A 25013-nucleotide genomic window follows, 5' to 3' on the forward strand; every position below is an offset into this window, starting at 1 on the left:
ATAAAGCTCTAGCGCCAGTAAGAATGTTTGCAGCTAATATATATCATTTCTGTGTTAAAATTGGAAATCATTTGGGCCACCATCTTCAAAAAATGTTCCACTACTTTACAGGTCTACGGTTTTAGCACATCCCCTGGAAACAATTTGATATGCCTAAGTTTTTACTTCTCTTGGAAAGGCGAGGTAGACTTACGATTTTGTGGTTGTTTTAAATAATTGGCATTTTGACAACTATAGTTTCAAGCTCTTGGACTTCAGTTTCTGAAACAATTTTAGAGTGGGGAACAGAAAATCCTGTCATTTCACAATATGTCAAAATATAAATGTATTTTGATTATCTTAATAAAAAAAGATCAAATAGATTGGAAATGGATTTCTTTTGAATAAAAGAGCAACAATGTTCCTTTACTATACCTCTTTGTACAGTCTGTTAATTTTAGCACTCATTACCATTTTCCTAAGAAATATGACATTCCTGGCATGAAGAGATTACATTATAAAAGCAGAGGTAGAATGAAAGGGAACAATGTACAACATCATTTACTTCCATCGCTAAAACCAGTGCTATGCTGGGCACTTTTGTTCTTAAAGGTTACCTGTTTGATTTATGATCTGTGTATAACAGACACGCGTGTAATGAGACGTTCCTGATGATCCGGCTGCTTGCCATTTATTACTTATTCATCAGTTGTGCTAGAAATAGAAAATGGAATTTGTGGCAAACTAACAAAAAATTTAACCTGTGTGTCTGTTGTACTGAATTTTGTTTAAATTGTCTCATTGCCCATTAAATAGTGATTTTTTTTTTTTTTGCACCAAAATGAATGCAGTTTCTATGGTTACTAAAGTTTAATGCCCCAAATTTGTCTTGCGATAACTGCTGATATATCTGGCCTCGCTTAGGGCAAGTCTATTTTCTCCTACAAACACGGCAGATTTAAAATATTTATTCAATGGTGCTAAATTTTATAAGTGGCAATAGGACCAGGTGGGTGTAGAGTAGTCAAATCTAATTCCATGAAGCCGGAGTGGAACCTGTTTGAACCTGGTTGAATTAGGACAGCCCATTAACTCATTGTTTGACAACGTTTCTGCCAACAACCTTTATATGTTAACAAAACACTGAATTTCAAAATTTTTAAAGGCATATACGGTTGCAGAAAACAAAATTAACTGTGATTTTAAATATGTAGACTGTGTTCCTTATCTGAAAACATATTATTCAGAAAACTCTAATTATGGGAAGACCATTCCCATAGAATCTACTTTAAGAAAATTGTTTTAAATAATTTCAATGTTAATTTTTTTTTTGGCAATAACTTTTTCCAAACTTTTGCCAAACTGGCCATACATTTTCCAATTTAGTTAGGCAGTGTTGACAGTTTCAACCATATGACCTGACCATATAGACATGTATGCCTGTTTGAGGGTTGGTTTCAACAAATTATACCGCAATCTAGTTGGATAACAGATGATCAGATAAGTTTAAGAACCTCATTGCTGATATACCATGTTAGTAAATGCACGGTGCATCAGTTGATGTGGAAGTAAAGAGTCAACCACAATAAAGAAGGTGGGCATCCAGTGGCTCAGGGGCAACATATTGCTCACCAACCCCTTGGATGTTGCTCTCAGTGCCCCCAAACCAGGTAGTTATTTTTGAATTCCTGACTTGGGGGCAAGTTTTGGTTGAATAAAAACAAAATTTCCTACCAAATAAAGCCCCCTGTAAGCTGATAGTGTGCATAGAGGCACCTAATAGCCAATCTTAGCCCTTATTTGGCACCTCCATGAACTTTTATGGTGCTTGTGTTGCTCTCCAAGTCTTTTTACATTTGACTGTGGCTCACGAGTAAGAAAGGCTGAGGATCCCTGTATTAAAGCATATACCAGTGTGTGTATTGTACATTTAAAATTGTGTTTTTAAAGAAAAAAACAGTTTAATGTATTTTTCTGCTTCCTTTTTAAAGGCATTCATGTTTGTTTTGTTTTTTTACAGGTACCCCCAATACTCCTAGATAAACAGTTTTCAGAATTTACACCCGATATCACTCCAATAATATTGGCTGCTCATACAAACAATTATGAAATCATAAAGCATTTGGTACAAAAGGGCGTTTCCGTGCCTAGGCCCCATGAGGTTCGGTGCAATTGTGTTGAATGTGTCTCCGGCTCTGATGTGGATAGCCTCCGACATTCCCGATCAAGGCTAAATATCTACAGAGCCCTGTCAAGTCCCTCTCTCATTGCATTATCCAGTGAGGATCCCTTTTTGACAGCATTTCAGCTGAGCTGGGAGTTGCAAGAGTTGAGCAAAGTGGAAAATGAATTTAAATCAGAATATGAGGAACTGTCAAGTCAATGTAAGCAGTTTGCCAAAGATCTCTTAGATCAGACAAGGAGTTCGAGAGAATTGGAAATTATTCTTAACTACAGAGATGATGGTGGATTGCTGGATGACTCAAATGGCAATGACCTGGCTCGATTAAAACTGGCAATTAAATATCGACAGAAAGAGGTAAATGTTGCAGTTTTCTTTATATGTAATATACACCCAACCTTTAGCCAAATTCTTGATAGGATAATTGTAAAGGGATACTGCTGCAATTTGAAAAATTATTTGTATGTCATACTCAGTTTCAGTTATTATGGGAATGACACCTTTTTCTCCCCAAAATTGACAATTTCCAGCAGTACAGTTGCCTTAACTTCTAGGCCTCATTTAGTCAGGATGCTAGTGTGGAAGAAAACAAGATGGCGCCTGACTCCCTAAGCAGCCTCACTCTGTTGGGCCTGAGTGTCTTTGCTACCATATCTTTATAAAAATAAAGGTTGTGGGGCTGAAATACAAATGATGAAATGAGGCCTTATATCTTAAAATTACTTAGAATTAGATCTTGACAATGTCACTTGTCACATCAATTATTTAAACTTTTCTATTAATAAAAATAATGTGCCCTATGCTTTAAAATAGCAGTACAGGTGTGGTATCTATTATCTGGAAACCCATTATCCAGAAAGCTCTGAATAATGGAAAGGTCTTCTCTTCCGGCTCTCCCCCAACATGCCCACCCCTTTTGTGATGTCATTGCAGGGCGGGTTGGGTGCAAGTCTATAGAGGTAAGAAGATGGGTTAGGGTTGGGTGAGGGTCGAGGAATTCAACTACCCTGCTGTATAAATGAGTATATATGTCTTTTCACAATTCATGATTCTTTTGTCCTAAAACACTAAATTTTTTTTATTTAATTCATGCTTTTAGAGGTTTTCATGGTTTTTTTTCTGCTTGAAAGTCCACAAAGATTTGTGAAAAAATGTAAGAACTACAAAAGATGTGGTTTTCATGTTCTATTCATTTTTTGTTACACATTTTCATTTGTTCATGCTTTTTCAATTATCGTATAATAAATGACTAAACATTCGGGGTTTTAGTGAAGATGAGTTTAGCTGCGGTTTCAAAACCATGAAAATCAGAGTGTTAATAAATCTGCCCCTAGGAGTTACCTCGAAGTTGCACAACCTGTATAAAGCACTCAGCATGTCTATGAAGATTCTCATTCATCCAGGTCATGATATACAGTATCTAGTAGAATTAAGTCTAAAACACTCAGCATGCAATCTTATGCCATTATATGGTCATGGAACTTGGTCATGGACTCAAATCCTTATATTTTATAATAGGGTATATTATCTCTATGCATATTTTGATATATGATGTATGAGATATTATTCTGAGGAAGGAAGTATGTTTACCACCAAATTAAATCTGAGGCAAGCAAATCTACTGGATGTGTATTTGCACTTTTATTTGCCCTTTTCTCTCCAGCAGAGTAGAGGATGGGGGAAGAAAAGAATGTAGACTAAAGAACATTTTATTTTGTGCACAGCATTAAAGGGAATAATATTAGATTACCAGTACAGGTATGGGATCCCTTATCCGAAAACCCGTTATCCAGAAAGCTCTGAATTACGGAAAGCCTGTCTCCCATAGACTCCATTTTAATCAAATAATTCAGATTTTTAAACTGATTTCTTTTTTCTCTGTAATAATAAAACAGTACCTTGTAACTGATCCCAACTTAATCCTTATTGGATGCAAAACAATCCTATTGGGTTTAATTAATGTTTTATTAATTTTTTAGTAGACTTTAGGTATGGAGATCCATATTACATAAGACCCCTTATCCGGAATACCCTTGGTCCCAAGCATTCTGGATAACTGGTCCTATACCTGTATTGCCAAAGGTGTGAGAAGAAAATATTTGAGGCCCTTCATTAGATTAAATGTTCCCACTGTTATTATGTTGGGTTGAAAACCCCAACAGACTGTTCTTTGACTTTGGCTTATTCTTCCGCTTCTTCTTATTCTTAGCGCCCCCCATATTCTAAATGCTACTCCTCCTACAGGTTTAGGGGTACAACACCCAAACTCTCCACACTTCTTCGCCCTATAGTGGAGCAGGTTGCTTGTGCTTTTCTAAGGAATCCCGCCCCCCGTCTGTTTGTGGCGCTGCACCGGACCCCCCAATTTTCCCATTGACTTTGACAGGGAAGATTTCAAACTGCTGCCACTCTAACAGCTTTGAAGCTTCACCCCCCAAACATGAATAACATAACAATGGAGTCACCTCAAATAAAACAGCCACATTTGTTGGATGACCCCAAAGTGGGAGGGGCCAACAACAGCCAATCAAATTTCCCCTATGGGGAAATTGAAACTGCTGCCACACTTACAGCTTACAGCTACACTCCCCAAACTTAAATCACATAGTTATGGTGTCAGCCTGAATGAAAATATGATGTTTGTTGGATGCCCAAAAGTGGGCGGAGCTGTGTACAGCCAATCAGATTTTACCTATTTACTTGGCGGAAATCCAACCTGCTGCCATTCTCACAGTAATAACACCGGGGTCCCCAAACTTTGCACAGTCAGTCACTGCTTGACCTCATACCCAAGGTTAGAAAAAGTGGGCGGGGCAGCCAAAAGCAAATCACATTTCTTTTATTGTTATCAGTGGGGAAATTTTAACTGCTGCCATTCTCACATGTTTCATGTCAGGGTCCCCAAACTTTGCACAGTTTGTCACTGGGTGACTACGTTCCAAGTTTAGAAAAGTGGGTGGGGCCTGGACCGCAGGGTCTGCTTCCTCTATAGCCACTCTCCTTGCCAAAGTTAGGCATGCCCACTGTTTAATATTTGTAGGGGGTGCGCATAACGGTGGTGTGCGCATAAGAGTAGGCAGGAAGGGGCCGGTGTCCACGTTCCTGTGCGTGCTGGGGTCCTGCTTAAGGTTTTCTTGCATAGGGGCTCGAAGCATTCTCATTAAGCCACTGTGCCTATGTGAGCAAAATCAAGCATCAAATTCTCCCTTTTTTAAAAATGCCTTAAAATATAAATAAGGGAGAGTTTTACAGTGCTTACAAATTAGCTTCTGTTAAATAACAGTGTTACAAGCAGAACTAAATCAATAAACATCCTAAAGCTGGCCATACACGTGGCGATCCGACGATGTTTCGTACGACCATCGGTCGCACGAAACATCGTCAGATCCGCCACACACCATTCAGGGCTGAATCGGCAGGTAAGGAGGTAGAAACAATAGGATTTCTACCTCCTTCTGCCGATTCAGCTCTGAAGGGAGAATTTTGGTCAGGCGCCTTCTATGGCGCCCGATCAAAATTTTCTAACTTGGCCGATCAGCGAGCCGACCGATTTCAGCAGCTTCCTGCGATATCGGTCGGCTCGCTGACATGCCATACACGCACCGATTATCGTACGAAACGAGGTTTCGTACGATAATATCGGTGCGTGTATGGCCACCTTTACATGAGTATTTTGTTTTATCTAAATGAGACAAAGAAATGTGCTTTGTTTGTCTGTCTGTCAGTCTATGTCTCTCTCTCTCTCTAAGTTTGTCTATATCTCTCTCTGTCTGTCAGTTTATGAGTAACACTTTTGCTACCCTATTTCATTATTTTATACAATCTGAACCTCAACTGAAATACAGTACCTGAGTGGAATATGTGTATTACACAGAATTACATCCCATATTTTTTTTAATTATTTTTATTATATAAAACAATGTATTAATAAGTCTCACAGCATAGGGAAAGAAGCTATTCCACAATCTCAGGGATGATATCTGCCTATAATGTCCTCTGCTATTTTCCCAACCCTTTGTTTATTTCTTATGGTTTCTTACTGTCAGCAGCATTGGCATCCACAGTAAGGGACAAGGGAGTCACTTGCCCCCAAGAATTTCCCCCTCAAACAGGGCAAGTACAAGTGCCCCAGGTGGCCATAATGGTGTTTAAGATCTCAGCTTGTGCTGATTCTGGGTCTCTCTCCTGATAATACCGGCTGTCTCTATGGCAGTTGCTGCAGCCTGAAACGTGTTCCCTTGTATCTTCTCTGAGCCCCAGCCTGGTCACATGATGCTGTGTGAGAGTGAGGCTGGCTCACAAAATGGCTCTGCTTTAGTGTGTGTGTGTGTGTGTGTGAAGGCACTTCTTCCCCTTGATATTGTCTGGCCAGCCATCAACTATGTAAACTCTCTCTCCTATAACCCACATTGAGGTCATTTTTAAAATAAACTGAACTTAAAATATAAATAAGGGGGTATTTTACAGTGCTTACATATTAGCTTCTCTTAAATAACAGTGTTAAAAGCAGAACTAAAGACAATAAACAACATCCTTACATAAGTATTTTGTAAAGTATGTAAGTTTTGTAAGTATTTTCCAAATAAGACAAAGAAAGATGGAGAGCAGCAATAATGGCCTCCACCGTAGATGAATTGGAGCAATAGGTAAATTGCAATGGATCTAATGACTTAAGGCGCTTGGCTTTAATATGTGACATAACTACTCTTTGACTGCACATAAAAACTTGGGAGCGGCCAACTCCCGGGAACTGTAACTGGCAACTTATGTCTTTGTGCTGTGGGGGCGCAACCCACTGCCCGCACGGGGAGGACATAGAGACTCCATACGCGACATGAAGTGTCCTGCTCGGAACTGAGCTCAGGTCTTCAGCGCGCAAGGCTGCAGTGCTATGCACTGAGCCACCGTACGGCCCAAGGGGTTTGGCTCTCAGTTTATATATGTCTTTCAATCTGTCTTCTTCTTCTTAGCACCCCCCATTTTCTAAACGCTACTCCTCCTACAGGTTTAGGGGTACAACACCCAAACTCCGCTCCGAACCCCCCAATTTTCCCATTGACTTTGACAGGGAAGATTTTCAAACTGCTGCCACACTTACAGCTTTGAAGCTACACCCCTCAAACTTATATACCATAATCATATGAAACAGCAACATTTGTTAGATGACCCCAAAGTGGGAGGGGTCAACAACAGCCAATCAAATTTCACCTATTGACTTTAATGGGGAAATTGAAACTGCTGCCAATCTTACAGCTTTGAGGCGACACTCCCCAAACTTGAATCACATAGTCATGAGCTCAGCCTGAATGAAAATATGATGATTGTTGGATGCCCAAACGTGGGCGGAGCTGTGAACAGCCAATCAGATTTTACCTATTGACATGGCGGAAATCCAACCTGCTGCCATTCTCACAGTAATAACACAGGGGTCCCCAAACTTTGCAGAGTAAGGCACCAGGTAACTGCGGTTCAAGGTTAGAAAAAGTGGGTGGAGCCACCAACAGCCAATCTGATTTACCTATTGTCTTTCAATGGGGAAATTCAACCTGCTGCCATTCTCACACTATTAACACCGGGGTCCCCAAACTTTGCACAGTCAGTCACTGCATGACTTTGTACTCAAGGTAAGAAAAAGTGAGCGGGGCCGCCAAAAGCCAATCACATTTCTTTCAATGTTTTCAGTGGGAAAATTTTAACTGCTGCCATTCTCACATGTTAAATGTCAGGGTCCCCAAACTTTGCACAGTTTGTCACTGGGTGACTATGTTCCAAGTTTAGAAAAGTGGGTGGGGCCAACAACAACCAATTAGATTTCAACTATAGACTTCATATGTTTAAATTTAAACTGCGGCCATTCTTTAAATATTAATACTAAGGTCTCCAAACTTTGCAGAGCTAGTCACCTGGTAACTGCAGTTCAGAGTTAGAAAAAGTGGGTGGAGCCAACAACAGCCAATCAGATTTTACCTATTGATTTTCAATGGAAAATTCAACCTGCTGCCATTCTCACAGTATTAACACCAGGGTCACTAGGGAATTGCATTTTTAGGTTTTAAAAAGTGGGTGGAGCCACCAACAGCCAATCAGACTTCACCTATTGAATTTTTTTGGTTTATATTTAAAATGTTGCTTTGCTCACACAGGGTTCCAAAACAAGTGGGAGGAGCCACCAACAGCCAATCCATTTCCACCCATTAGATTTCAGTGGTTTATATTTAAACTGATGCCATTATTTAAATATTAATTCCAGGGTTGTTAAAGTTTCCAGAGTTAGTCACTGGGTGTTTGCCATTCAAAATTTTTAGAAAAAAAAGTGGGCGGAGCCACCAACAGCCAATAACATTTCACCTATTTACTTTCAATGGTGAAGTGTAAAATGCTGTCAGTCTCACAATGAATGCCTGAGTCCCCAAAATTTGCAAAGTTGGTCACCGGGGACTGCAGTTCAAAGATAGGAAAAGTAGGTTGGGCCACTAACAGCCAATCAGATTTCATCCATTGAATTTTATTGGTTTAAATTTAAAATGCTGTCATTCTCAAACTATTTATGCCAGGGTACTCACTGTTTGTCACTGGGTGACTTCAACTCAAGGTTAGAAAAAGTGGGCGGAGCCGACTGCCGTCGTTCTTTAACTATTAATCCTAGGGTCCTTAACTTCGCAGAGTTAGTCACTTGGTAACTGCAGTTCCAGGTTAGAAAAAGGGGGTGGAGCCACCAACTGCCAATCAGATGTCGTTGACTTTCAGTGGGGAAATTTAAGTTGCTGCCATTCAGACACTAATAAAACCAGGGTCCCCAAACTTTGCACAGTGGTTTTTACTGTATAACTGTGGTTCAAGGTTAGAGAAAGTGGGCGGAGCCCATTCAGTGACTTCATGTTTTTCAACCCAACATGAAGTTTGTTCACAAACTTCCCTTTCTAGTTGCTTTTTCTCTGTTTTTGTTTTTATTCTGTTGTTACATTTAGGGATGCACTGAACCTACTTTTTTGGGTTTGGCCGAACCCACTCCGAAGGATTCGGGCGAATCACAAAACGAATCCGAATCCTAATTAACATATGGTAATTAGGATCGGAAAGGGTTAAAAAAATTCACCTGACCATTTAACCCTTTCTAAATGCTAATTAGCATATACTATTTGGTGCTAATTAGGATTAGGATTCGGTGCGGCCGGGACCACTGGTTTGGCTGAAGCCGAATCCTTAAAAAACAGCCTGGATTATCCCGAACCGAATCTGGGATTCGGTGCATCCCTAGTTACATTGCTGTCATCTATATTTTAGTGTTTGCGGTACCCCAGAAGGCTTCCCAGGTTCATTCAACAACTTGACATAGTGGTGTGCATTATACATGATATTCTTGTCATGCATCTTCCTACAAAATGATGGTGTTTTTTTCCCCTATAATTTTCCATTGCACTGCTTGTACCTGAATTTAAGACAGCATGGACAACTTGAAAAGAAATATAGAAAGGTGACAGATGCAGACAAAGGAACATGTTTCCTAGAGGATCATTATATGATATGATTTCATATTAACACATATTTGCATCTGTCCAATATCTTACTCTTCTCCATTGCGTGCAGACTATTTTCTTTCTATTACAGTAAAATATGTAGAATACTAATATTGAGGGGAAAATGGATACTAGATGTATTCTCCTTCCATGATTCAAGATGATCAAGTCTTTGAAAAGTTCACAAGCTCTTATTTTTACTCATTAATGTGGGAAACCACACTGTCAGTACAAGATAATTATACGGTTTTCCCCCCAATTATGCATGTATTTTTGCCTTTTTAATTCTGCCATTGGAGATAGTGCTTGGAATTTTTACTGTAGATTCTGGATTTTGGTTCAAGATTTGACTGAATTCTGGTACTTCTGTAACATTTGAGCTTGACCACATCCCCAATACTGAACTAGAATCCCAACCCCTAGGGGCAGATTCATTCTTCTTTGGCTTTGTGTTTTGCCATGATATAAATTAGAGACAAACATATGTTTATGGCTTCCGGTTCAATCAATCTAATCTAAACCCAATGCAAAAGTATGTTCAATGATAACCCTGAAAATCTTGCAGTCCCTTGACCAATAGTATATATATGTTAAATAGTGATGAGTAGTGATGGGCGAAATGTTTCAGCAGGCATGGATTCGCTATGAATTTCCGTGTTTCACCATTGGCGGATTGTTTTGCAAAACAGATGAAAAAATTTGCCGCCCGTCCAAAAATTTTGCAGGAATAGTCGTGCGTCCAAAAATTGTCGCAAGAATACTCGCAGACGTCAAAAAAATAGTCGAATGTCCAAATTGTCGCAAGAATAGTCGCACATCAAAAGAATATTTTTGCCACGCAACATTTTCGCCGTTTCGCAAATCCTTTGAAAGATTCGTGAATTTATTGGCTACGCAAAACAGGACAGATTTGCTCATCACTAGAATCACAGCGAATCTGTCCTGTTTCGCTTTGCCAGAAAATTCGCGAAATGGCAAAAAATTGTGAAACGCATTTGTCGCACGATTTATTTAGTCTTTTTTGGTTGCCAATGTCTTTTTTTGCCCGCGCTTTTTTGATACAACCGCACCCAATTTGACCCAAGCATGCCCTTTTTTATGCAACCGCGCCCAATTTGACATGCAACTTTTTTTTTACGCACAGCAAAATTTTTCTTCGCCGAATTTTCATGGAAGTTTTGCAAAACAATTCGCCCTTGCCGGAATGCAGAAATTCGATGCGAATCCATGCCTGGCGAAAACATTTGCTCATCACTAATGTTAACTAGTGATGGGCGCAATAATTTGGCAGGTATGGATTACGCGTTTCGCCATTGGTGGATTATTTTGCAAAACAAAATCGCGACACATAAAAAATATACAGGTTTTTTTTACGCGTCTTTTTCTGTGTTTCCGATTTTTCGCCATTTCACGAATGTTTTCAAAGATTTGCAAATTTTCCGGGACAGATTCGCTCATCCCTAATGTTAACTATTGGCTTACTTTAGATGCATTCTGTACAGTATAGTAAAATTGCCTATTATGATTAAAATATGCCAGAATTAGTACAAATGATGCCTGCAGAGTTTTAGCATTCAATAACTATCTAAAATTGAATCAAAGCCCAGGCTTTTATGCATTATTTAATTTTTAAATTTGTGTTTAGAGAGACATCACATTATTGCAGTTCAAGTGATGCCATACTTTTTTGCTTTAATGTAATTTGTACAGAATTCTTAGCTTCCTTTATGTGAAAGCCAAATCTTCTGCAGCAATAGAAAACAGAAGACCCCAGTTTCTCCCAGAATAAGATATAAAACTAATTTGTAGCTCAATCCAAAGTGACAGTTTTAAAGAGGATTTGCAAAACCATTTTGTCCTTTTGTATTGCTTTATGGCTAAAAAGCTATCAGAGAATATTACAGCCAATTGGTTTCAAGATAAAAGAAATACAAAGAAATAAATACTTTGCGTTTTTATTGGCGAAATTTGATTTATGAAGCATTATCACAAATATGTGATGTTAAAGGATTAGCTTCATGCCCAGACTTAATAATGATATGGCACAAATTACCTATTGTCATTTTTTATTTTATTTCAAATTGTTTAATATATATTTTATATATTCTGAATTATTGAAAAAAAAGTATTTCTTGAATCTGGAAGATGCTTCATTCTAAAGGTATTCAGATTCACTCATCCATGTCACTGATTGAACTGATAATGTAGTTATTCTTGCTGCAATTGCCCATTGTCCTTGTCAGTCATTGTTGGTCAAATGGCACATAATTCCCTAGGGGAATGTGATTGAAGATGGGGTTCTAAAGATCGGGGTCAAGATGATTCCCTTTAATACGGTGTCCAAAATAGATGTAGCAGTCAAGGTCAATACATCATTTCAGGACTATATCTTGGGTTATGGAGCTGTTTCAATATGGGTCTCCTGGGAAAAAGGTTAAGAAATCCTTCACTAAGGGCCATATTTATGTTTGCTTAAGCCTTTGGGCTCAAGATATCATAAAAGAAACTCGAGTGAGTTTGCTAATTCATTCTGAGTTTCTAGTGGAAAAAGCTTGGTGATTTCCATAAGAAACCTTAGACAGCTTTTACCCAAAATGCAACAATTTCCTCCACAATTCCAGCAAATTTGTTTTGCGATTGTGTTTTGACATAGATGGACTGAAAATTGCTAAGTGATTTTTTAGGAGCAAGTCTCCCTCCTGGTGTGGGTGGTTTAGCCTGCAGTCGGGGAGGGGGATTGAAAAAAAAAAATAAAATAAAAAAAGCTATATGTATTGGTTTCTCCTACCAGAGTGTGGGCTTTATTAGCCTGCACTTCCAGAGGGGAAATGGTTTTTTTTGGACAATAGGTGACACTACATAATTCATGACACAAATTAAACGCAATCATTATTTTCTTATTAACTTGAAGTAGTGGCCAAATGCTACTAATTGTACAATTCACTTGAAGAGTTTGTGATGTAGCATGTTACAATTAGTTGGGACATTAGAAGTCAAGCTCTTAAATGGGTTCCTTTAAGAGCGCGGCCCATGTTGCCTCATACCAAGGGTGAGCACAATTTTTTGGGGGCCTGGCTTATTGCCGAAAACCAGAATTTGTCGCAAAAAAAATGTGATGGAAACATGAATGGCACCTAATAATTAGTATGTACCAATCCATCATTTTTGTATTAAAACAAATATATATATATATATATATATATATATAAACTCACATTATCCTTACTCAAATCTGAGCACAACTGAAGTAAATGCTCATCTGCAAATTGGAACGTATCTTCAACTGCCCAGCACATTAGATTCACTGAATAAGGGGATAACATACATTTTTGCAATATCTTTTTTTTCTAGATTGTTATATCTCGAAATAAAGTCAGAATGGTTAATCCAATCTACATCTATATAAGCAGAGTAGTTTGTGCTGCCATCATTATCTGTCTAAGGTTGGGCCACACTGGCAGCTTCATTACCCTGGGAAATGTATGGAAATTCACGTTCAGGTCTGATGAATGTGTACTGTGCAACTGAAAATTGAATTTAAGCCTTATTTTCAATATAATCTCCGCTTCTGTCTCTGTACGTTCCTGGCCGACTCCTTTGTTCCTTGCAGAGCAATCGTTTGGTTGCGCCCCCCACTACTACTGCTGTTTCCCGCCTTAAACCTTTCTGCCTTGCTGCCCCTTACATTTGGAATGCCCTCCCTGATTTCCTCCGGAGAGAATCCTCCCTCAGTCTTTTTAAAACTAAACTTAAAGACTACCTTTTGGAGCACTCACCCAGCACCTGATCTGGGAATCAGCACTTATATTATAGTGTCACCCACTGTGACCTACAGCACTTATATTTGCCTATTTGTGTCTGTAAGTTACCCTCCCATATAGATTGTAAGCTCTACGGGGCAGGGACCTTCATCTTCTTGTGTCTTTGACTCTTAACTTATTGCAACTGTATCTCGTATTTATTTCTATTTATTGTTATACTTTGTATTTATCTATTATTATCTTAATAACCCCCCATTTATATTAATGTATTCTACTGTACAGCACTGCGTACATAAGTAGCGCTTTATAAATAAAGATATACATACTTACATACATACATATAATCAATTAAAAATGCTGTACCATACAGAAAGAATGAAGGTGTAGATTTAGTGGGTGCCAAGGTAAACTTTTCTCGACTATTCTGACATTTAGCCAAATAATGAAACAGTGGCTTTTAAGACGATTCCTTCCTAATTCTGCATTCACTCAACTGCAAACAAGCTCTGTTTAGAATTCTTTATATGTGTATCTTAAGCTGCCCGTAAACTCCATTAACTGCACTTTTTTAGCAAGGTCTTTGCCAATCCGTCCTTATCTTTACTAGAGGAACACAGCTAAGCTGGAGGCGGCTGCAGTCGTTCTTCTCGCTGTTTATTTAAGATCTTTATCTGTGTAGGTTTTTCCAAGTTTATTGAAGCGAATGTTTCGAATTCATATCTTTACTATTGACTCAATGTACAAATAAGGTCAAGAAAAATAAAGGCAAACCAAAATAACTTAGTAGCACAATATAAAAAGGAGAAAGTGTTCATATTTCAATATCACATATCTGACTATGACTGTGATCTTTTACTTTATTTTTTTCTGCCCTTCTGATAATTTTTTCTGCTTCCATGTTCATTTAATTAATCAGGCCTAAATTAAAACTGTTTTTTCCATGTACTTCAAGAAATAAGGCCCTTTGAAACCAACTAGTTGTTAGACTTTGACAATGAATGAATTGCAATCAAATAATGTACTATGTAAGTGGATTTAGGTGAATGGCATTTGGCATTTTCCCTGCTGGGATTTTCTCTTACTAAAAAGCCCCTTTCCCATTCTGGTCTATTTGGATCACATGGAAATGCAAGTACAGGGGATTTTAAAGGGTGGCTCACCCTCAAGATAACTTCTAGTATGATATACTGTACAATGAACATTTGTTAGCAACTTTCCAAGTGGTCTTTATTTTATTTTATTTTTTTGTAGTTTTTAATTTTTTTTGCCTTCTTTTTGTTCTGACACTATTCAGCTTTTAAATAGGGGTCACTGACCTCATCAGCCCATAAAGTGTGGCTCTGTCAGGCTAAAATGTTAAGGTTACTGTTACTTTTTGTTACTTATCATTCTATTCAGGCCCTTTCCTTTTATGCCAGTTTCACATTCAACCCACTACCTGGCTGCTAGGGTAAATTGGACCCTAAAAAATAATAAATACCAATTGTCTCAGATTCTTTTATCCAATTTGTTTTATAGTTCTCTGGTGACAGATCATATGAAACAGCTGTATCTGTTCTCAATTGTTTATTGGGATTGTGCAGTGGGAAGTGCAGTGGAAGAGAATGGCTAGCAAAACTACCAACAAAATAAAATGTTGGATAATGGGCAAAAATGAAATTCTGAGCAACTTTCCAATATATGTAAATTCAACATTTTCTGGGATTCTGTCATGATTTTTATGGGGCAAATAATTCACTCTGCCATTTAAAATGTTATTCTTGAACCAACAAATGTATTTTTTTAGCTGTAATATTGGTGTGTAGGCGACATTTCAGTGCATTGTGCCTGAATCTGAGCTTTCCCCTCCCCATTTTGTTTCTGTCTCCTCCCACTAATAGACTGCAAGCTCTTTAGGGCCTTCCTGCCTCTCTAGCCTTCTTTAGCAGCAACACACCCCTAATGTATGCACTTGTTTCCCTTCCCATTTTGTTTCTGTCTCTTCTCCATAACAGATTATAAACTCTTTAGGGTAGGGACTTTATTGCAACTGTAAATTGTATTCCCACTCTCTAATTTTTAATAACTGCACCCCTGTTTGTGCTTATACTTTGCAGTAAATACTATAAATACAATGTAGGTATTGGACCTGTTATCCAGAATGCTCAGGACTAGTGATGAGCGAATCTATCCTGTTTCGCTTTGCTTGAAAACTAGATTTGCAAATCGGCGAAAATGACACGAAGTAAAAACAAATTGTCTACGTTTTTTTTTTGATGCAAACAACAATTTTTGTCTGCGCTGCAAAGTTTACTGCTACAAATTTTTGTGCCAGTTCTGTGAAAAAAAGGCAAAAGGCAGAAATTTGCAGTGAATCCATGCCTGCTGAAATATTTTGCTCATCACTACTCAGGACCTGGAATTTGGATCTCCATACCATAATATTATTATTAAAAAATAATTTAAACATTAAATAAACCCAACAGGATTATTTTTCTTTAATAAGGATTAATTATATCTTAGTTAGTATGAAGCACAAGGTACTGTTTTATTATTACAGAGAAAAGGGAATCATTTAACCATTAAATAAACCCAATAGGGCTGTTCTGCCCCCAATAAGGGGTAATTATATCTTAGTTGGGATCAAGTACAGGTACTGTTTTATTATTACAGAGAAAAGGGAATCATTTAACCATGAAATAAACCCAATAGGGCTGTTCTGCCCCCAATAAGGGGTAATTATATCTTAGTTGGGATCAAGTACAGGTACTGTTTTATTATTACAGAGAAAAGGGAATCATTTAACCATGAAATAAACCCAATAGGGCTGTTCTGCCCCAATAAGGGGTAATTATATCTTAGTTGGGATCAAGTACAGGTACTGTTTTATTATTACAGAGAAAAGGGAATCATTTAACCATTAAATAAACCCAATAGGGCTGTTCTGCCCCCAATAAGGGGTAATTATATCTTAGTTGGGATCAAGTACAGGTACTGTTTTATTATTACAGAGAAAAGGGAATCATTTAACCATTAAATAAACCCAATAGGGCTGTTCTGCCCCCAATAAGGGGTAATTACTGTATATCTTAGTTAGGATGAAGCACAAGGTACTGTTTTATTATTACAGAGGAAAAGTAAATAATGTTTAAACATTTTAATTATTTGATTAAATATTTGACTCTATGATAGATGACCTTCCTGTAATTTTGAGATTTCTGGAAAACAGGTTTCAGGATAACGGATCCCATACCTGTACAATACCATTTTTTTAATGAAAAGCACTCAATTTTAATGCACGTTACCAACTGTTATGGATGGCGTCACTAAGCACTATTTATAGGATACATTTATAATGATATATTGTACAGGTTAATTAAAGCTCTTTTGTAATATATATATATATACTGCAATTAGAGAGACAATTATTTTTCTCTTTATTTGATTTTCCAGTTTGTTGCTCAGCCCAATTGCCAACAGCTGCTTGCCTCCCGGTGGTACGATGAGTTTCCTGGCTGGAGGAGAAGACACTGGGTAGTGAAGATGGTGACCTGTGTTATAGTAGGACTGCTCTTCCCCGCCTTCTCTTGCTGCTACTTGATAGCTCCCAAAAGCACCTTCGGACTCTTCATCAGAAAGCCTTTCATCAAGTTCATCTGTCACACCGCATCATACTTGACTTTTCTATTCCTTCTACTACTTGCGTCACAAAACATCAACAAGACAGAGTCTCTGCAGGGACCCGCACCAACCATTGTTGAGTGGATGATATTACCGTGGGTTTTGGGTAAATGCATTATTAAAGAAAATACAGAGTAAAATATTAAATGTATCAAAAGAACTTTCCCTCTAGGTATAAGCAGTTTTATCTAGGCATGTAATGGGCAAGTTAGGGTCACAGAGTGATTCTAATACATAAAAATCAATTTTACAGTACATACATATTATTAAGTGTACATAATACTCAGCATGCTTCTCTGGGCCATAAGTAAGCATTATTTTCTGCTCGTAGGGCCATTGGAGGGTCAGTTTTAAAGTGTGATTTGTAGTAAAAAAAATTCATATGCCATTACTTACACTTACTAAATGTGTAATAATCTAGAGTGGGTGGTTGTGGGTAAGAGCAGGGTTGGACTGGGGTCTGCAGACCCACCAGGCATGGGTTCGCCGCAAAATCCCGCATTTAGGCATTGGCAAATTTTTTTTGCCACAAAGCCTTTTGCAGCCACAGAGATGCCCTAGGGTGGTCTAGGGGATGCCACCCCCTTCCCCCTCAATGTTTAGTTTTTTTTTGCAGCAGGGGTGGGCAAGGGGGGGCCACATTGTTAGTGCAGAGGGCTCAGTAGAACTCTCTGCACTAGAGAAGCTGAAATATCAATGGCCCATGGTAGCTGTGCTTACCCACAGGCTGACAACCTGCCCCATGTGCCCTTGCCCTTAGGCACAACAATCCAGGTGTTATTATTGCCGCTACTTAAAAAGCAATCGAATTTAGTGATGAGCGAATCTGTACACAGAAAGTTTTGCCAAAATTTATGAAATGCGAGTGTCGTGTGACTTTTTTGTTGTGCACAACTATTTTTGACATGCCCATGACTATTATAATGCGACCACAGCCATTTTGATGCCACGCTGTAAATTGGGTGCTGCAAAATTGTTTTGCTGTGAATTTTCCCAGACGATTTGCAAAACAATTCACCAATGGCGAAGTGCAGAAATTAACTGGGAATCCACGCCTGGTGAAAATTGCTTATCACTAATCAAAATCAATAGTTCTAGTACTAGCTTAATACTATAGTCCTAATGGCTGGATTATTTCTGTTGCACTTGTGTTGCCTTGAAGATCTTTGTAGCACAATATGGTTTCTGTCTACAAACATGAAAGCCGCTAGACACGTACAGAACAGCTAAATGAAAAAATGAGCAAGAAGTCACCTGAAGCAGAGCAAACAGAGCACAGAAAGCTTGAATTACATTAATATTTCAAGGCAATATTATATGGCAGGAAAAATATTTAATAGTTTAATTATGCAATGGCAGTAGGGCTTGGGGTTATTTATACAATGGGGTTCACCAAAGTTTTGCTTCGAATTTTAAACAAAAATTGAACCACACAACCATTTTTTATGGATGATTCAATTATCTTTTATCAGACAATTCTTCTTGTTAATTGTCGTGCATCTCTGAAATATGGAAGAGCACTGGGGCCAGCAAAAACAAAATGTTTATCACGACTTTTATATGGAAAACTAAAATGGTATAAGATGGCTGTATTAAGCTTCTTGCCGGTATGCCCAAATTAGATAAGGCAATGTTACCGATCATCTTAGCATTGTAATGAAATGTAAAACAAGCAAACCAGTTATTGTGTCTGCTGTTAGCCAGAGGGGAAAATTACTGTGTGAAGGATGAAATTGCTGTGGATTGCAAGTTTGGCTGGCTGGCTGGCTTGGACATAGACATATACAGCACATGCAATTAAAGCTGGGAGGCAAAGCAGAGAAGATATTTACTTCATTGGATACAGCATACTGAATGCAAGAATAAACAAATTATAGGTCTAAACAATGAGATCTAGCTTAAGGCTGGGATATTTAGGTATTGCTAAAAATATTTATTCTATATGTATTACAGGTATGAGACCTGTTATCCTGAATTACTGGGACTTGGGTTTTTCTGCATAAGGAGTTTCTTCATAGTCTGGGTCTCTGTACCTTACGTATACTAAAAATAATTTAATTATTAATTAAACCCAATAGGGTTGTTCTTCCTCCAGTAAGGATTTATTATATCATAGGATCAAGTACAAGGTACTGTTTTATTATTACAGAGAAAAAGGAAATCATTTTTAAAATTTGAATTATTTGATTCAAATTGAGTCTATGGGAGATGACTTTTTCTATAATTCAGAGCATTTGGGATTAAAGGGATAAGGGATCCCATGTATGCATAACAATATTTATGTTGTTTAGTTTCATTCAGTGGCTGTTAAAGCAAATAAAGTTCTTGAATAAAAAGGCAATTACCTCTGATGTGGGATGAAAAACATTTTTGCCTGGTAAGACCTCATTTTGAGTATGCAGTGCAGTTTTGGGCTCCATCCAGGATGGATATTAATGAACTAGAGAGAGAGTGCAGAGATATAATAGGGATGGAAGATTTTAACTATGAGGAAAGACTGTTGAGGCTGGAGTTGCTTGAAATAGTAGCACAGATTCATAGACATTATCAACGCCTTGAATCTGTATCAATAGAAAATATTTATTGATATTTATTCTCTGTAAATTATTCTTAAGCTAATTTCTATCAACGCACTAGCGATTGTACCGTATATGTGATGCTTTATTGAAAGCCTTTGTAATATCTTTTATGTAGTGACAGTTCCCAGGTTTCTACTCATATCTCATAGTAAGCAAGTGAATCTTGAACAATAGAGCTACATCTGCTTTTTATCATATGACTAGAACATTCCAGAAAAAGGTATGAGTATGAGAAAATAAACAAATAGATGCCTTTATAAAACTTAACTAAGCTGCTAAAAAAAAAAACATCTTTCTGGTTTCCCTATCTTTATGGGTGTGGATGCAGCTGTCTAGTCATATTTATAATCCCCATTAGTGATGAGTGAAACGCGTTTGTCGTGCGCCATTTTTGTCACACGTCATTTTTTTTTGTCGCCCGCATCTTTTTTTGACACGTCTGCGCCTATTTTGACGCATCCATGACCAATTTGACATGACCACGCCTATTTTTACATGACCGCAACTTTTTTGACACTTTTTTCCTCGCCAAATTTTCACAGAAGTGCGGAAATTTGCTGCAAATCCATGCCTACCTAAAAAATTTGTTTATCGCTAGTCACCAAGCTTCTGGTAACTTGTATGGCATGATCATTTTAATAGAATAAATAGGATTGATCCATTTACTAGGAGGGATCCAAGATGCTAGTTAAAATAGAAGAAACTGTACAACTATCTGCAATCTCCAATTTTTTTTAATCAAGTTTTTCAAACTTTCTATCAATAGAAAAAAATCTTGTAAATTTAAAAGAAAAACATTTAGCAAGTAAAAGCAGCCAAGCTTCTATAGTAGTCAGTGGGGCTGATTTACTAATCCACAAATCCAAATCCCGAATGGGAAAAAATCGGATTGGAAACGAACATTTTGCAACTTTTTCGTATTTTTTGCGGTTTTTTTTCGTCGCCATCGCGACTTTTCCGTAGCCGTTACGACTTGCGCGAATTGTTGCGATTTTTTCGTAGCCGTTACGACTTCCGCAAATTATTGCGACTTTTTCGTATTGAGAGCTCGTAAAAGGCGGGCAAGCCTTTCACATAGGGCTCAATGGCACTCTGCAGCTCCAACCCTCCATAGGACTCAATGGCACTCTGCAGCTCCAACCTGGCCCAAGGAAAGTCTCCCATAGGGCTCAATGGCACTCTGCAGCTCCAACCCGGCCCAAGGAAAGTCTCCCATAGGGCTCAATGGCACTCTGCAGCTCCAACCCGGCCCAAGGAAAGTCTCCCATAGGGCTCAATGACACTCTGCAGCTCCAACCCGGCCCAAGGAAAGTCTCCCATAGGGCTCAATGGCACTCTGCAGCTCCAACCCGGCCCAAGGAAAGTCTCCCATAGGGCTCAATGGCACTCTGCAGCTCCAACCTGGCCCAAGGAAAGTCTCCCATAGGGCTCAATGGCACTCTGCAGCTCCAACCTGGCCCAAGGAAAGTCTCCCATAGGGTTCAATGGCACTCTGCAGCTCCAACCTGGCCCAAGGAAAGTCACCCATAGGGCTCAATGGCACTCTGCAGCTCCAACCTGGCCCAAGGAAAGTCACAATACTGAAGCGTGAATGGATCCGAAACTTTCGTACTCGGTGCGACGGCGACGAAAAAGTCGCGACAATACGCGCAAGTCGTAACGGCTACGAAAAAGTCGCGACAATTTACGGAAAAGTCGCAACAGCGACGGAAAAATCACAACATGCCGATCATTACGGAAAATCCGCATTCGGACGCTTTCCATCCGTTCGTGGATTAGTAAATCACCCCAGTGGGTGTCATTTTAACATTCAAGCTAATTTACTTTTTGAGTTTTATATATCACTGTAACAGTGATATACAGCAATGAATTCATGTAAATAATTCAGCATGACACTAAAATGGTAACTACTACATCCCTTACTATAATACAAACTAGAAAGGGAAGTTTGAGAACCAACTTCATGTTGGTCTGAAAAACATGTGAAGTTACTGAATTAAATCTGATTGGCTGATGTTGGCTCCACCCAGTTTTTATAACCTAGGACCACAGACATATAGTAAAAAACACTGTGCAGAGTTTGGGGACCCTGGTTTAAATAGTGTCAGAATGGCAGCAGTTTAAATTTCCCCACTGAACTATTACTATTATTAGTAATTAGTGAATCTGTCCCGTTTTATTTAGCTGAAAAAAGAAACTGTGGAAAATTTGGGAAACTGCCAAAAATTTGTGAAACGTGGGTACCACGTGACATTTTTGACTAGAGCAACTTTTTTTGAGTTGAACATGCACTAAAATGTTATCATGTATTTTGTTCCAACTATTTATTACTGAGACCTGTGACCTGCAATGCCCATTCTTACACGAAAATTCAACACACGTCAAAAAAAGTTGGCTATTTTGACGCGGGTGCAACCTTTTTTGACGTGTGGCCAATTTTTTTGTGATGAATTTTCACAGAAGTTTCCCGAAACTATTTGCCAATGGTGAAATGCGGAAATTCACTGCAAATCCATGGCTGCCAAAACAATTCGCTCATCACTAACCATAGTACATAACTTTGCTTTAAATTGTAATGTTTGCCATATTTTTATCCTATTAAAATCCATTAAAAATAGCAGCAAGCAGTGCACTCTGGGAGGATGCCAGCAGCTAACTTAAAGGCTTGGGGGAAATCGTACAGTTTTTAGAAAGTACTAATCTATTTTTTTAGATATTATTATTTTATATTATTATTGTTTTTGTCGTTATTATTAACAATAATAATAGCAAAGCAACCGATAACCAGGAGGTGAAGAGGGCTTTGCCCAAAAGGCACAAGGGTTGGGAAAGGACAGGATCAGAAATAGACAAGGTGAGAGATGTAGAATAGGGTATTGCATTTGGCATCACACTAAAGTTATGCTAAACTTAATGAGGGTAAGCTTCTCTAAATAAATGTGTAAGGAAAACTATTCCCCCAAACAATGTAGGTCTCTATAAATATATATTGCATAAAACAGCTCATATGTAAAACTCTGCTTCATCTAAACAAACCATTTTCATATGAATATACTTTTTTAGTAGTATTTGCCATTGGGTAATCCTAAATAGAAAATTGCCATGTCACATGTAAAAAAAAGGGCATGCCAGCATCAAAAAAAGGCATGGTGTGCCAAAAAAATTGTGCACATCAAAAAAAGTCACGTGATACCTGTATTTCGTGAATTTTCATCACTAGACTCCATAAAATTCACAAAACAGCAAGAAAATTTGCGAAACATCGGAAAATTCGCAAAACGCATTTGTCACTAGGTTTTTTTGTCGCCTGCATTTTTTTTGTCACCCGCGTCTTTTTTTACACGACCGTGCCTTGTTTGGACGTGACCACGCCATTGGCGAATTGTTTCTCAAAACTTCTGTGAAAATTCAAGAAACAATTCACCAATGGCGAAATGCAGAAATTCGCTGTAAATCCATGTCTGGCGAAAAAAATTGCTCATCACTAGACTCAGTCCTTGTTGGGGAAGAAATGCAGAAAAAATGGCAAGACCCTTTCTATTCCAATCCATATCTTGCAGTTTACATAATTTTTTAGCAAAGTAGAATGGCCAGATTAGATCATCACTACTCATTCTCATTTAATATTTTATTATTTTCAATGAGTCTGTTACTGATAGACTCATCCTTCCATTGGTCCATTAATTTTTGTCTGAAAACATGTGTATTACAAACCCTAACAATAAAATGTCTTGAATACCAACTTCAACAGTAACTCAATTTTTTTTGTGATTTTTTGGTTCATAAATTTGATACATTTGAGTTAAAAAGGCAAACTCTTCTTTTTTTCCACAGTTTTCTTCAAATGAAGAAAAAATGTGACAGGAAATATCAATACATAGGAATAGTATCTAGTAGAATTAAGTCTAAAACAACTGGACTTTTCTGAGTTTTTCTTGAAAAGTTTCACCACTCATCCGAGTGGCTCCCCGGTATTTAAATGTGCATAGTAGCTGTATATCTACTTAATGCTCTATTGCAGTAATTGCCATTAAAAGGCAAAACTGAATCTACTTCTCCAGCAGCTGTAATGAAATGCATTATATTTCTAAATGAAAGCTGAACCTTGATCCTTTCCAACTGTGTTAGAATCCCATTCTGTAAGAGCATCAGAATTATCACATCAGAACTCAGAATTGTTTACTATGTGCGATTTTTGTGCGGGTAAGCCCCCTCCTCTGTTCAGGGATGGTTTTTCCAGGCTGGCATACTGTAAATGGCCTCTTTCACACCTCTTTCAAACCATCTGTTAGTTTCAGCTAACACCTAACTAAATAGGTTCAATGGAACCATTGTGATTAGACGTCTTTGTCTGAACTACCATCAAGGGTTTACATACCGAGGAATTCCCTACCAGTCATTTGAACTGAAGAAGCCACTCGGATGAGTGCTGAAACGTTTTCAAGAAAAACTCAGAAAAGTCCAGTTGTTTCTAGATTTAATTCTACTAGATACTGAAGGCCATTTAAGCATTTTTTTAAAAATTCTTTCTTCACTGTAAAAATAAGACAGTACCTTGTACTTGATGGTAACTAAGCTACTTGGATTCATATTGGTAGCAAAACAATCCTGTTGGGTTTATTTCATGCTTTAATGGGTTTTAGCAGGCCTACAGAACTATCTTTTATCTGGAAAACCCCAGGTCCCAAGCATTCCAGATAACTGATTCTATACCTGTATGTTTTGTCACACAATTCTGTTTTCTTTTGACTGGCAGAAGAATTAGTCACATGTATTATTAGATTACTTGAGTGGTACACTTATACAGGTATATACAATTAGAAGCAGCTGAATTACATACTTAGCCATCTGTTCTTAGACAAGGACCTTCGAAAGAATTGTATCTGTGATATGTAAAGCAGCAATAACTAACAGATATCAATTTAAAATACATTATTATTTGTGAAATAATACAATCATGAGCCTGTGCACAGTACATTTTAAAAACAGCTATGCACTTTCAATTGAAAGAGTCCTATGTATTTGAAAAAACTGCACCCCACCTGCCACACGTGCATACAGTGCTGGGTACAAAGCTCACACGTATTCATGAACCAACAAATGTATTTTTTAGCTGTAATATTGGTGTGTAGGCGCCATCTCAGTGCATTGTGCCTGAGTCTGAGCTTTCAGAAGGAGCTTTCAGGTAGCCTATTTTTTCTCCTATTCCCATGTAACTAGAGGAGTCCCAAGCCGGATTTGGATTGCTTACTATGCTATTCTGATACCTGGGAGCTGCAATCTTGCCCCCCTTCCATTGTTCTGCTGATCGGCTGCTGGGAGGGGGATATCACTC

General features: G+C 38.2%; 1 protein-coding gene across 1 annotated transcript in view; it reads left to right on the forward strand.

Moving 5' to 3' along the window:
- Positions 1–25013, forward strand: part of trpc4 (transient receptor potential cation channel, subfamily C, member 4) — a 113052-nt gene that overhangs the window by 67741 nt on the left and 20298 nt on the right. Inside the window, exons 3-4 of the mRNA XM_002939583.5 lie at positions 2000–2518; positions 16872–17205. Coding sequence (XP_002939629.3) covers positions 2000–2518; positions 16872–17205 — 853 coding nt within the window. The remainder of the gene's footprint in view (positions 1–1999; positions 2519–16871; positions 17206–25013) is intronic.

Source organism: Xenopus tropicalis, chromosome 2 (genome assembly GCF_000004195.4).
Source record: "Xenopus tropicalis strain Nigerian chromosome 2, UCB_Xtro_10.0, whole genome shotgun sequence".
Classification (NCBI taxonomy): domain Eukaryota; kingdom Metazoa; phylum Chordata; class Amphibia; order Anura; family Pipidae; genus Xenopus; species Xenopus tropicalis.